Genomic DNA, 14,374 nt, shown 5'->3' with positions numbered 1-14,374 from the left:
TTCTTTTTGCTTCTTTTTGATGTAGAAAAAAGACCTGGGTGATGGCTCAGCTGTTAAAAGCACTGACTGCTCTTCTGGAGGTCATGAGTTCAAATCCCAGCAACCACATGGTGGCTCACAACTATCTGTAATGAGATCTGATGCCCTCTTCTGGGGTGTCTGAAGACAGCTACAGTGTACGTCCACATAATAAATAAATTTTAAAACAAAACAAAAAAACCTTTGGGCTGGAGCGAGCAAGGCTGGAGCGAGAGGGAGAAGGGAAGGGGGAAAAAAAAAGACCCATGCCATACAGAAGAAAGATCTTTGAAATCACAACACCAGTAATACAGAGAAAGATGTCACCTGTTGCTGTCCCTTGATACTTTTGTTTCTTGTTTGGTGGGACAGAAAGCAGTGGTGGAAAATAGCAAGGCTAACTAGAGAGCTATATATCAGAGAGGAGACAGACTAGACTTGAGACTTATTTTACGATAAAGTAGGGAATGAAATAACCCTTGCCCGGGTTTACTCTTGGAGACATTCCTGGGCTCCTGAGAAGGAACGTCAGAGAGTAAACAGTCAGTCAGGAGACAGGCTTTGTCCTAGATTCTTTTCCTCTGAGCCAACCTATATATAGAATTTATAGCTCTGGACAGTCCCTAGGAACCTGTCATGTAGTCAGTCATGTACTCATACCATTGAACGGTGCTCAGTGAGGGTGCAAAAGATGTGAGCAAAGACACGAATCAACGGATGACTGATTTTTGTGGTGTTGGGAGTCAAACCCAGGACTTTGGCCACACCAGGCAAACATATGTCTAATTGAGCTACACCCCCAACCCACCCCAACCAGGAAAACACTATAGGTACTGAAGACTGAACCTGGGGCCTCATGCTTCCCCTCCCCCGCTTGGGAGTCCCCAGAATTTGGGAGTATAGATAGTTGGAGTCAGAATCCTAGGTCCGTGTGTTACAGGCCATGTGTCTTTTAGTGCTTTACTTAATTGATATGGAATACAGCTAATACACTGTAGTGCTTTTAAAGTTGAATAAATGTAAGGACAGAATTTTTAAAACTTCAGACCATAACCCACTAGTGGGTCTGAAATCAACATAGTGGGGCAGAAAGCTTTTGAGGTTCAGTCTGTTCCCAGCACTGTACCCCAGCTTTGTTTTTTGGAGTGCCTTTCTTTTTCTTCCATAATTAACTGTCTTCTATTCCTGTCACTAAGCAAACAAACAAAAATATAGTGGAAATGCTGGGCATAGTGGTAAGAAGCCTTTAATCCTAGAACTTGGAAGGCAGAAGTGGACAGATCTCTGTGAGTTTGAGGCTAGCCTGGTCTACATAGTAAATTTCAGGCCAGCCATGACTACATAGCAAGACTTCGTTTCAAAACAAAAACCTTAGTGGAGGAGAAATAGCATCTAAAAAAAAAAAGAAAGAAAAAAAGAACATCCCCAGAGTATTGGCAAGGATAGTCTTTCTGAAAAAAGCTTTGTGTCAGCTGTATGTATGTTTGATGGGCTTAAAGGTGCAGACCACTGCATCTGGTTGTAAAATGTATTTTAATGTCAAAAATGTTTGTTTAAAAGTGACTTTGGTACATTATATTGACATATAAGGTATAAATAAATCTCAAACTCATTAGACAATTCTATTACCTTCCTTTGGTTAAAGTAAACAGCAGAAAGTAACCTAGCTAGCTAAAGGGGAGTTTACTAGAAGGAAAAGAACAGTGCACAGAAGTTAAAGGAAAGCTTAAAAGGTCCAAACCAAGGGAGTCCTGGAAAGTAATGTGGATGATCCCTGCTTCTAGGTGGTTTCAGCCAGTTTAGGTCATTTTGCCATTCTTCTGAGATTCCAAGGAAAGGGGCCATTGTCCCCTGAGATTATCTTTAACTAGGAATCAGCAGGGATCCAGGGATCCTTGATTGGCAGGTTTAAAAGATTTCCCAGTGAAGGATGCCATGTTCTAGAGCAAAACCCAAATGTTACCAGAGGAGGACCGTGGATGCAGTGTGGAAAAGAACACATGTCCCCATAGAGTCTGTAGCATGGGTGATCTCTGCCTGCCTTCTTTCTTCTCTCCCTCGTTTCCTCCCTCCCTTTGACCTTTTAAATGGAAAGAATATATGTTAGAGGGATAGAGAGATGGCTCAGTAGTTCTCAGGATAGTTGCTCTTACAGAGAGACCCTGGTATGATTTTTAGCACCCACATAGTAGCTAACAACCATTCACAATTTCAGTTCCAAATCAGGTGTCCTTTTGTAACCTCCATGGGCACCAAGTGTGTGTGCAGTATACATACATACATACATACATACATACATACATACATACGTGTAGGAAAAACCAATCGTACATATTAAATAAATAAATAAATAATGTAAAGAATCTTTGTACATAGCTTATATTTATTTGTTGGCATTTTGAGACAAGGTCTGCTGTATCCTAAGCTAACATTAAACTCCTGCTCCTGTCTCTACCTCCCAAGTGCTCAGACTTCAGCATGTGCTACCATACCACATCCTGCTCTTGTACATAATTTTAAAAACAAAACTAATATCAAATGGTTTTTGAAAGAATGTACTTGTTCTTTAAGTTCTGCTACATGGAAGTGGCCACTTTGAAATCTTAGCTGTTTGTTCTGGTGAGAACCTCTGTTTCTAAATAAGATACTTAGAGTAGTGTTTTTTTTTTTTCTCTTTTGAAAATTACAGTTGTTTATTTACTTGGGGCAGTAGCACAAGCATGCCATGCACATGTGCAGAAGTCAGGAGACATGTCAGAGAAGTTCATTCCCTCCTACCACATGGATCTTGTCATCAGGTTAGGCATCAGACACCTTTTTGCTGAGCCATTTAGTTAGTTCCCATTTCTCTCCTTCCTCTCCTCCCCTTTTCTTCAGTTCTTGTATTGAGGCTGGCCTCAAACCCAATGTTAGTATCCTTAAACTTCTGATCTTCCTGCCTTCACCTCCTGGTTGCCAAGGTTACAGCCATATATCCTGACTAATTTATGTGGTACTGAGGGTCAAAACTAGTAATTTGGGCATGACAGGCAAGCTTCTAATTGAGCTATACCCCAGCCCAATCACACCCATTCTCCACCAGGGAAACATGAGGTATGGAGAATTGAACCTGGGGCTTCGTGCATGCTTAGAAAGTGATTTACTGCAGAACTGTGCCTTCTATTTTAGCTTTGTTTTTGTCGGTTCTAGGCAGCTATTGGCTCTTATTGTAGGAATTAGAGGGAGATTAATATTCCCCCCCCCTTTTTTTTTTTACAGACTCCTTTCTTGTGATTAAAGTGTAATCACAATTTCAGTTAACCTATGATTCCCATTAATAGTGTTGTGCTTAAGAGCATGACTCTGGGGCTGTTAGATTGCTTGCCTGGCATCCACAAGGTCCTGGATCGGATCAGACTATATAGAGGTAGTGCCACATGCCTGAAATCCCAATAGTCAGAAGATTAGTCAGGGAGTTCAAGGCCAGTCTGGGGTACATGAGAACTTGACTTAAAATAAATTAATAATTAAAAGTAAAGAAAAAAAAGCAGCATAACTCTGTGAGTCTGACTAAATGCTTTGCCAGAGCACTTTGGTAATTAATTTCTTCATTCTCAGTTTCCTCATATGTAAGAAGAGACAATAATCATGCCTTCTCATAAGATCATTATGAGGATTAAGTAAGATAATATGTAGGAAACATTAAACACAGCACTTGGCAGGTGGTAAGTGCTCAGATGTTAGCTTTATTCTCTGTTTGTCACTGGTATGGACTGGATTGTCTTAACTGCATCTGGGCACCCAAGCCTAGGGGTGGAAGAAATTGGAGGATTCTGTGTGTCAGTTTAGAGGGCAGGTGCTGGAGGCAGTGTCTGACATTGTACCCAGGCTAGCCCAGAACTCATGTAGCCCAGAATAGCCAGATTTGTTGTTATCCTCCTGCCTCAGCCTCCAAAGTGCTAGGGTTGAAAGCATGTGTCAGTACACCTGGCCTGATTTTGGTCAATTTTTGCTCCTTCTCATATTGGCATTTGTTTATTTTTATCTGCTTATTCCCCTTTCCTTGATATTACAGGACCAGTAATATCTGCCAGTGTAGGATGGTAAGAGTAACAGGGGGGCTGTGGAGAGACCCAGGATGGAGAGCTGAGTGTGACCGTTGTTAGTCAACAGGGCTGAGTTTTCACAGTGGTGTTGAAACTTTCCTCTTCTTTTCTTGAGGCCAAAGCAGCTGGTCTACTCTGGGCTCTCTGCATAATTCAATGTTACCTTTCTTTATACACTACACTTATTCCCTCCCTCTCTCCTTGCCTCCCTCTCTGTCTGTCTGTCTGTCTGTCTGTCTTTCCTTTCCCCTCCCTCCCTCTCTCCCCTCTTTTCCCTCCCTCCCTCCCTCCCTCCCTCCCTCCCTTCCTTCCTTCCTTCCTTCCTTCCTTCCTTCCTTCCTTCCTTCCTTCCTTCCTTATTTCTGTTTAGAGACAGATTATCTCTCTGTGTAGCCCTGGCTGTCCTAGAACTTGCTATGTAGATCAGGCTATCCTTGAACTCACAAAGATCTCCTGCCTCTACTTCCCAAGTGCTAGGGTTAACAACTTAAACCACCACACATGGCTTTTTTTCTCCTCCTCCTCTCTTCTTCCTCCTCCCCCTCCTCTTTTCTTCTTGGCAAACCTGCGTAGATTTGGAATTTGTTTTATCTGCTGTATGCTGAGCCTTGTCTTTCCTGTGGATCAGATGTTTCCTGTAAGACTTCAGAAGCTGAAGTAGCTTATGCCTGAGGCATAAGCTAATTTTCTTTTGTTAAAAATTGAGCTGAAAGGGGCTAAAGAGATGGCTCAGTTAAGAGCACTGGCTGCTCTGTTAGAGGTTGTGGGTTTGATTTCCAGCACCCACATGGCAGAACTCCAACATCTGTAACTCCAGTTCCAAGGGATCTAACACCTTCTTCTGGCCTCTGGGCACCAGGCACTCATGTGTTGAATAGATACACATGTAGATAAAATACTTATGTGCATGAAAGAAAGATAAATATTTTTAAAATTGGGATGTGATTTATTATAAGCTTACCATGAGTTTCAACCATTTTGTAAGCCTTATTAAAATATTGTGCCACATGATTCACCAATTTAAGGTATATAATTCTGTGGTTTTTAGTGTATTCAGAGTTACATGGTCATCATCACTGAGGCAATTTTAGAACCTTTTGCTTACTTCATAGAGAAATCTTCATTCATTCCCCATTCCCATCCCCACCCCAAGTCTCCCAAGCCCTGTCTATTTTGTCTATATTTTACTTACTCATATGTACGTTTCATGTAAGTGGAGTCATGCAGTCTGTGGTCCTCCTGACTGGCTGCTTTCAAGTTGCATGCTGCTTTAAAGGCTCACCCACATGTAACATGTTAGGTCTACGTTTGTTTTGTTTTTTTTGATTTTGGGTTTTTCAAGACGGGTTTCTCTGTGTAACAGCCCTAGCTGTCCTGGAACTTGCTGTGTATACCAGGCTCGATTCTAAACTCAAAACTGCCTCCCAAGTGCTGGGATTAAAGGCATGCACTACCACTGCCTTTGTTTTTTAGAACTGAATGATATTCCATATTTAATTATATTATCATAAATATATGTTCACCATGGAATAACTGTTGGACCTGTGAGTTGCTTCTACTCTTTGGCTATTGTAAATATTACTGGTATGAAGCTTTATAAGTTTATGTGGACTTACGTTTCCTTTTTACTTGAGAGTGAAGTACATGGGAATGGAGTTGAATATTTTCAAAGAGGATTGAGGGGCTGGGGACATAGCTTTGTTGTTAGAGTGTTCACCTAACCTGAAGTTCCTGGGTTTAGTTCCTAAAACCATATAAACCCAACATGAGAGGTAGAAGCAAGCTGATCAGTTTATCCTTGGCTACATAGTGAGCTTGAAGCCAGCCTAAGATACACACAAAGAGCACTCTGCTCCTTGATCATTGGTGATTACTCCAATGAGAGGAATTCTGAAATGATTGAAGGCCTGTCTCCGTGACACCTGGGTGGGGAAGAAACTCTTGGGTGGAGGAATCTTTCAGGTTTGGAGACTATTGTTTCAGTCCCTGCCCCTGCCCCAGACCCATCCAGTAAGTTTATCTTGACACCATCGACCCTACCCCTTTTATTGCCAGCCATGACTTTTCAGTGAAGTCTCCAAAGCTACCAGGTATTCTGGGAGAGCTTGGCTTTCTTGCCTGGAAAGGGAAGGGAGGGTATGAGAGAGGAAGATTACTTAATCATTAGGCATGTGGCACTAACATTGCCCATATTTCTCTGGGGTGGAGGGAGGCGTGTACCGGATGGTTTCGGTTCCAGGACCTGTGCTCAGATCGGGTGGGACGAGCTTCCCTGCTTGTTGGTAATTATGGCATGTGCCTCTTTGGGTCACAGAGCAGTCTTGTGAAACACCTGTTTCTTAGGGGTGGGCAGGCTTAGTTGGGGGGATGGATGTGTGCCAGGAAGACTGTTGGCCTGGATTTAAGCCTGGGCAGCAGAGACCGAGAGAGGAGACTATGAAGTGGTGGAGTAGGGTGGAGGTGATAAATGAAAGAGTATGAGACCAGGAAAACCAAATCAAAGGTAGAGTGTCTGAAACTAGAGAAGCTTCAGTCATTGGTGGTATGCGGTCTTGGGGAGTTTTCCCTTCCTCCAGCCCTCTGGGTTTGAGGCAGGTGGGAGACCTTCAGGGAGACTAGGTCAGCAGCCAGTATAGCTTTTTGGGGCTGGGGTTTGGGAGCCCACCCTCTCTATGTATATACTTTCACTGCCAGGCCCCAGTGTAGGGTCTCAGATTATGAGAAATGGGTGCCCATCTAGGGTGTTCCTCTGAGTCTCTTCTTCACATTTTATTTTCTCTTTTGTGGTGCTTGTTGAATCCATGCTGTGGGTAGGCTTCCGGATTAAAGGTAAACAATTTTGTTAGTTTAGCTGGGGGTGGGGGGAGATTCTTTGTCTCCTGGAGGACTAGGCACACAAAGCCTGCATGCTCAGTGAACAGGGAACCTTCCCTAGGAGACTGTGGGCACCTAGCCATCCTGTTCCATTCCATTCTCTTCTGTGACTTCATGGGGCTTCCCTCATGCTGGCCTCTCGGGAGCCAGTGTTATGAGAAGGTGGCCATTGTCAGTGGGCATAAGCTGGGCCAGCCACAAGCAGGGTTGGCAGTGACCAAGATGGTCACTACAGCAGCAGCTGTAAGATTACATATGCTTCTAGAAGTTGGGTATATGGTGAAGGTGACTCAAAGGTTTTCAGCTCAGAGACCATTTCTATTTCCCTTACCTTTTTGGTCCTGGCTTTCTACCCTGGACCTTCCCACTCCTAGTATTAGTGGCTCCCTAGAAACCTGGAGAGTCGGTTCTAGGGAAACAGCCTGTTCCCATGGATCTTTTCCCATTCAATAAGCCTGTGGTGTGAGAACCCCTGGGGCCCCCCTGTTTATCTCCTTGGGGCCTCCCTATTTATCTCCTATCACCTCTTTCTGAGCCTCTTGATCTATTAAGCCCTTAGCTATGTGTTTACCTCCTCCCTGCTTTGAGGAGTGAGTCATGCTGCTGGTTTGTTTGAACAGTAGAGAGGCTGTTGTAATTGGAGGTAGCTGGGCTTCTCCAGAGAGTGTTTATGAGGTTAGAGGCCTGCTCACCTTGTGATTAGTGCTGCTCTTTCTCCCCCAGAGAAGACTCCACTTCCCATGTAGCCATGCAGAGGCCCCAGTGGGGACCATCCTACCAGACACTTTGGGGGTGTTTCTAAAAGTCTTTTCTGCTGAGCACAGCCCTACGGCCACTCTAGCCCCAGAAGACAGCTGGTCTCACCCAGCAGAGAAGAGCCCTAGGTTTTCTTTCCAACTTTGGCATTGGTTTGGAATTGTGGGGTGAGGTCTGTGGCACTGTAGGTTGTCAGAGAGCCCTGGGCTTTTCTCCAGGGCCATTTTGACAGTGTGTTAATGCACTCTTCCTTTGAGCTGAATGCACTCTTCCTTTGAGCTGATTGGGTACAGTGCTGCTGCCATACTTCTGTGGGGTATGAGTACTTTCACACTGTCCTCACCTCCTACTTGGCCTCAAACTGAGCTAGGTGGCTGTAATCACCCACTCTACAGACTGTAAACAGGGTCCGGAGAGAGCAAGCAGCTGCAGGATTAGTAGATACTAGATGGAATTCACATGCCCTACCTCTTACTACACTTAGTCCTCTCCTCTCTTCTGTACTTTTTTTTATAGGAGTGTTAGCCAACATTTCCATTAAAGTTTAAAATATCACCAGAAGGGGCTGGGGAAATGGCTCAGTCAGTAGAACACTTCCTGGGCAAGCTGAGGACCCATGTATATAAAACCAAGGCATGGCAGCAGGACAGTCGAAACCCCAGTGCTGGGTAGAGACAGGAGGCTTCCTAGGCTTCACTGGTCAGCCAGTCTACCACACACAAACCCAAAACTACAGAAATATATGTAAGTAAAGGCCCTTCACACTCCTCCCCCCTCTTTCTTTTCCTTGATCTATTTTTGGTGTTCTTCCTTTCCAGGGGCTAACCTCAGACTTGCTGTGTAGCCAGGATGACCTTGAACTTTTGATCCTCCCCTGACCCGACTCTGCGTGTGTGTGTGTGTGTGTGTGTGTGTGTGTGTGTGTCTGTCTGTCTGTCTGTCTGTCTGTCTATCTTCAGTGCTTTTCTTGTGTATTTACATAGCACAAATGCCATGTGGCATCTTGGTTAGAAGCCCAGACTAAAGCCACAGGTCTTAGATTTGAATCCTGGCTCTGTCTCTGATTAGTTGCATGATGAGACTCTTAACTTCTCAACCTGTTTTTAAAATTGGAACGTTGGTGCCTACTATATATGATATTGCTAGGATTAAATGAGTTAGCACATGTAAAGTCCTTGGAACAGAGCCCAATAGGGTCCCATACATAGTAATTGCTGTGTGTAGGAGTTGGCAATTACTGCTGTGTTCATGTACTTAAATAAATGAAAAGCCATGTTTTGGGAATTAGTGTCTATTTATTTTCTTTAATTTAAAAGCCCAAACTCCCTGGAACTCACTGTGTAGCCCAAGCTGGCTTCAAACTCTCACTAGCCAGTTTCTCAAGTATTGGGATCACAAATGTAAACCACTCTTTGGTCTTTTTGTGGTTTAAAATTTTCTAAAATTTTTATTTTATGTATATGGGTGTTTTGTCTGTAAATATAGACTGTGCATCACAGTGTCCATGTGATTGCAGCCAGAAGAGGCTATCTGATGCCCTGGAAGTGGAGTTATAGACAGTTTTAAGTCACCATGTGGATGCTGGGAGCTGAATCAAGTCTTCTGCAAGAACAACCAGGGCTCTTAATCTCTGAGCGGTCTCTCCATCACCACCCCACCACACGCCCTTATGTTTTGAGTCTCACTGTGTAGCCAGGCTGGCCCTGGCCTTTCTGCTGCTGTACCGCTGATGTGCCCATCCCAGAAGAGCATCCTGCATGTATCTATGGGCCATTAGTATTTCTTTGTAAGATTGCCTTCTTTGGCTATTGCTGATCTTTTTCATGATACTCCTCAGCCACTGTCTCTTGGCTTTGTCTAGTGTTCCTGTTTGCTCTAAATGAAAGAGCCTGGCTGGGCAGTGGTGGAACATGCCTTTAATCCCTGCACTCAGGAGGAAGAGGCCGGTGGATCTTTGAGTTTGAGGACAGGCAAGGCTACACAGAGAAACCCTGTCTCAAATAAACAAACAAACAACATTCCCCTCCCCTCCCCTCCCCTCCCCTCTTATTTCTCAAAGAAAGGGAATCAGAAGATCCCTGGGTGGATCACCTGAATTCATCCAAGTGTCTTCAGAGCAGCTACTCCATGCTTGTCACTGCTAAATAAATTGTGTTCAAGAATCTATAAAGGAAGCCAGGCATGCTGGTGTACTTTAATCTCAGTACTTGGGAGGTAGAGGTAGGCACATCTCTCAGAGTTTGAGGACAGTCTGGATTATATAGCAAGCTCAAGGCCAGCCAGGGTTATACAGTGAGATTGTTGCCTTGAAACAAAAAAAAAAACAAAAATGAAAAACAAACAAAAGGTTATAAAAGCACAGTCAAGTGCTTGCAATATCATATCAGATGTGGAGTTTCTGCCTTCTTTTCTGCAGTGAGCCTTAGTAGGGAAGGGATATGACAGATGTTCCATATGGGGCATTTTATTTATTCTTTTACAATTAATTTCTTCCTTCCTTCCTTCCTTTCTTTCTTTCTTTCTTTCTTTCTTTCTTTCTTTCTTTCTTTCTTTTGGTTTTTCGAGACAGGGTTTCTCCATGTAGCCCTGGCTGTCCTGGAACTCACTCTGTAGACCAGGCTGGCCTCGAACTCAGAAATCCACCTGCCTCTGCCTCCCAAGTGCTGGGATTACAGGCATGCGCCACCACTGCCTGGCTTACAATTTCATATATGTATATATTGTGTCTTGAATGTGTCTACCTTTAACTCTTTCCCACACCCCCTCCTTAATTTTTTTTTAAATTTATTTTGTGTGAGTTGGTGTCTTGCCTGCATGTATGTCTCTGTGTGAGGGTGTCAGATCCCCTGGAACTGGAGTTACAGATAGTTGTGAACTACCATGTGGGTACTGGGAACTGAACCCAGGTCCTCTGGAAGAACAGCCAGTGCTTTTAACTGCTGAGCCATCTCTCCAGCCTCTTTTTCACCCACTTTCATACCTCCCTCGACCTAGTGATTCTAATTAGTACTGCCTTCTGCCTAGATCTTGTTGACTTGATCTTGTACAGGTGACCCCAGCTGCAGTGGGTTCATGAGCACAAAGGCCATGTCATGTCCTGAAGACAGTATTTCATGCATTCCTTCCCATCCTCTGGCACTTATGTGCTTTCTGCTGCCTCTGTCGTGGTTATTTTATTTTACATTTTAATTAATTAATTAATTAATCATTTATTTTTGAGACATGGTCTTAACTATACAGTCTTGGGTAGCCTAGAACTTGCTAGGAAGATCAGACTGGTCTTAAACTCACAGAGATCTGTTTGCTTCTGCTTCCTAAGTGCTAAGATTAAAGCTGTGCTCTAGTCTGGATAGATTGCTCCGCATGACCTGGTTTTGATTCCCAGCATCCACATAGTAGCTCAGAAGTGTTTGTAATTACAATTCCATGAGATCTGACATCCTTTTCTGGCCTCTTTGGACACTGCATACACATGATACACTTAAATATATGCAGACGAAACACCCACACACATTAAATTTAAAAAGCCATTAAAAATAAAAAAAAATTTAATTCATGTGCCACCACTCCCAGCCTTAAGTAGCCCAGGCTGGCCTTGGACTTACTGTATAGTTGAGGATGACCTTGAATTTCTGATCTTCCTCTGTTTCTGTTTCCCAAGTGTTAGGGTTACAGGTGTGCAGCATTACACCTGGTTTATATGGTGCTGGGGCTCAAACGCAGGGCCTCATGCATGGTAGGTATGGTTGGCAAGCCTTCTACCAGCTGAGTTACATCTCTAACCCTCAAGGTGGGCCTCAGAAGGCTAAGTAGGACTTCTCTAAGGAGATGGGTGGGGTTGGGAGTATAGTTGCAACTCTTCCAAATGCTATTCCTTTTCTGCACGGAGATGGAGAGTGATTCAGGTACTGTTATAGATCATTTTGATCTATCAAATGAAAGATTTTCTTTAAGGTTTATTTATTTTATATCATCTGTATGAGTGTTTTGTCTGTATGAATATATGTATATGCACCATGTATTGCATGCCTAGTGCCCATGGAGACCAGAAGAAGGCATTGGATCTCTGGAACTGGAGTTACAGGTAAGCTGCCACTTGTGTGTAGGAACCAAACCCAAGTTTGCTCTGAACCACTGAGCCATCTTTCCAGCCACAATATTTTCTATTAAAACCTGTTTTATTATTTCTCTGTGTGTGCATGTGTCAGTGTGTGTGTGTGTGTGTGTGTGTGTGTGTGTGTGTGGTAAGGACAGAGGATAGCTTTGTAGAGTTGTTTCTCTCTTTACACATTTACCCACTGAGCCATCTTGTGGCCCCAAAGTTATTTTTTTTATTTATTTATTTTATATATATATATATATATAATATATATATATATATTAGAATTTATTTATTTATTTTGTGTAAGTACACTGTAGCTGTCTTCAGACACCCATATGAGGGCATCAGATCTCATTATGGATGGTTGTGAGCCACCATGTGGTTGCTGGGATTTGAACTCATGACCTCTGGAAGAGCAGTCAGTGCTCTTAACCACTGAGCCATCTCACCAGCCCAAAGTTATTTTTTAATGTGTGTGTGTGTGTGTGTGTGTGTGTGTGAGAGAGAGAGAGAGAGAGAGAGAGAGTGTAAACTGACAATCTACATAGGAGTTGATTTGAATAAATTCATTTATCTACAAATAATAGAATATTAGTTACCATTAAAAGTAGTTTGGGGGTTTTGGGGCCGGAGAGATGGCTCAGCGGTTAAGAACACTGACTGTTCTTCCAGAAATCCTGAGTTCAATTCCCAGCAACCACATCGTGGCTTTCTGCTAGCTCCCAGAAGTCTTTACTTGTGTTCCCTCTCTCCTTCCCCCTCCTCCCCCCCTTAATGTCAGAGTGGCTGACTTTGCTTCTTTAAAGCGAACCTTTTAAATACTTCACAGTTTCCCATAGCCTTTTGATATGAAACCTTGCATGGCCTGGACAGTTTCACAGTATTCTTAAAGTGAACACAAAGATTAAACCACTTGATTTGTATGACTTTGTAGGGATTTCTGGATCAAGAGAGTAGTGAACCATGTTCAACAGGTCATCACAGTCTGCTTATAGGAAGAGGGTGTCTCCATTTCTTTCTCATTCATTCAAGAATATTATACAAATGGACGTGTATGGCATCTACCATACATGGCATTTTATTTTTATTTTTTCCTACTTGTAATGTTTTGAAGATTTCTAGTACATGTATCAGTATTTTGTTTCTTTTTATTGCTGAATAATGTTCTAACATAATGGATTTACAAATTTAACAGTTCACAGGGCTAGAAAAATGTCTCAGCTGCCAGAGCACTCCTCTTCCAGAGGACCTGGGTTTGACTCCCAACACCTGCATGGTGGTGATCTCTTCTGGCTTCCTAAGTCATCATGCATGCACATGGTAGACGGATATAGGGGCAGGCAGAACACCCATACATAAAACATCAAGTGAACGCACTGTCATCTGCTTTCTAGGTGGGATTGCATGGAATTGGCACTACTTCCTGAGCAGTCCACAGGCTGAGATAGTAGAGAGAACGCTCCAGGCCTGCTGAGTTCTGCTGTGAGAGCTCAGATTATATCCTGATGTCTCTACCAGCTATAGTCCCACATTATTCATTTTGGATTGGGTGGCTCACAGTGGTAGAAGTTTTTATTTGTTGTTTTTCCTCTCATTTTCAGGAATTGATTCATTTAATCGAAATGATCCAATTTATGCTCAGGGTTGTTCAAAGTGTTACTTTATTCTTTTGATAGCTACAGGAGTTATAGAAATATCTGTTTCTTGTGGGTGGGAGATGGCTTTGAAACAAGGTTTTACTGTGTAGCCCAGGCTCAAACTTGTGATCCTCCTACTCAGGTGGGAGGATTACAGGTGTCCTTCACCATGCCAGGTTTTATGTAAAGCCGAAAACTGAACCTGGGACTTGTCAAGCATTCTACCAAGTGAGCTACATCTCCAGCACATAAACACTGTGTTGTTGTTGTTCCCCAAGACAAGGCTTCTCTGTGTAACCTTGGCTGTCTTGTAATTGCAGTCTGGGCTGGCCTCCAATTCTCTTGCCTCTGCATCCTGAACTCTTTGACTAAGAGTGTGCCACCATTTAATCTAGAGAATTTCTCATTGTTATCCTTTCCCAGGTGTTCTAGATTATGTCAAGCTGACAGTTAAAACCAGCCATTACAGTTTACAAGTCTCCCTTTCTCTTTGGTAACTGGTAAGATTAATGTGTCAAAGAATTGTCTTGAGTTCCCTTGACTGAGATTGGTGGTATGTGCCTCTAATCCCAGCACAAAGACAGGCAGATCTCTGTGAGTTCAAGGCTAGCCTGGTCTGCACAACAAGTCCTAGGCTACATAATAAGAACTTGTCTCAAAAAGGCACCTGGCATATTATGTGTTTCTAAAGGTCAGATAAAATTGTATGTATCTGAGTAGTGTGAAATGATAATCAGCTAATCACATGCTAATACTAATCAGCATATGCACTGCGTCACAGAGCTATCGTTGTTGGTGAGAATGTGCCATTTACAACAACTTGTGGCAGAAGGAGGCTGGAGAGATGCTAGAGTTTAAGAGCACTGGCTGCTTTTGCAGAGGAGCTGGGTTTGGTTTCCAGC

General features: G+C 43.1%; 1 protein-coding gene across 3 annotated transcripts in view; it reads left to right on the top strand.

The window, feature by feature from the left end:
• Tuft1 (tuftelin 1) overlaps positions 1–14,374 on the top strand; it is a 43,132-nt gene that overhangs the window by 1,564 nt on the left and 27,194 nt on the right. The window contains exon 1 of one of the 3 annotated variants that reach the window (XM_076932864.1): positions 6,556–6,606. The exons of the other annotated variants lie outside the window; for them this stretch is intronic. Coding sequence (XP_076788979.1) covers positions 6,571–6,606 — 36 coding nt within the window. The 5' untranslated portion in view covers positions 6,556–6,570. Of the gene's footprint in view, positions 1–6,555; positions 6,607–14,374 lie in introns of those variants that run through there. 3 annotated transcript variants of the gene reach the window in all.

This window comes from Arvicanthis niloticus, chromosome 4, assembly GCF_011762505.2.
Source record: "Arvicanthis niloticus isolate mArvNil1 chromosome 4, mArvNil1.pat.X, whole genome shotgun sequence".
NCBI lineage: Eukaryota > Metazoa > Chordata > Mammalia > Rodentia > Muridae > Arvicanthis > Arvicanthis niloticus.
Note: the sequence above shows the minus strand (reverse complement) of the source record. Positions and strands in the feature narration are given on the sequence as shown.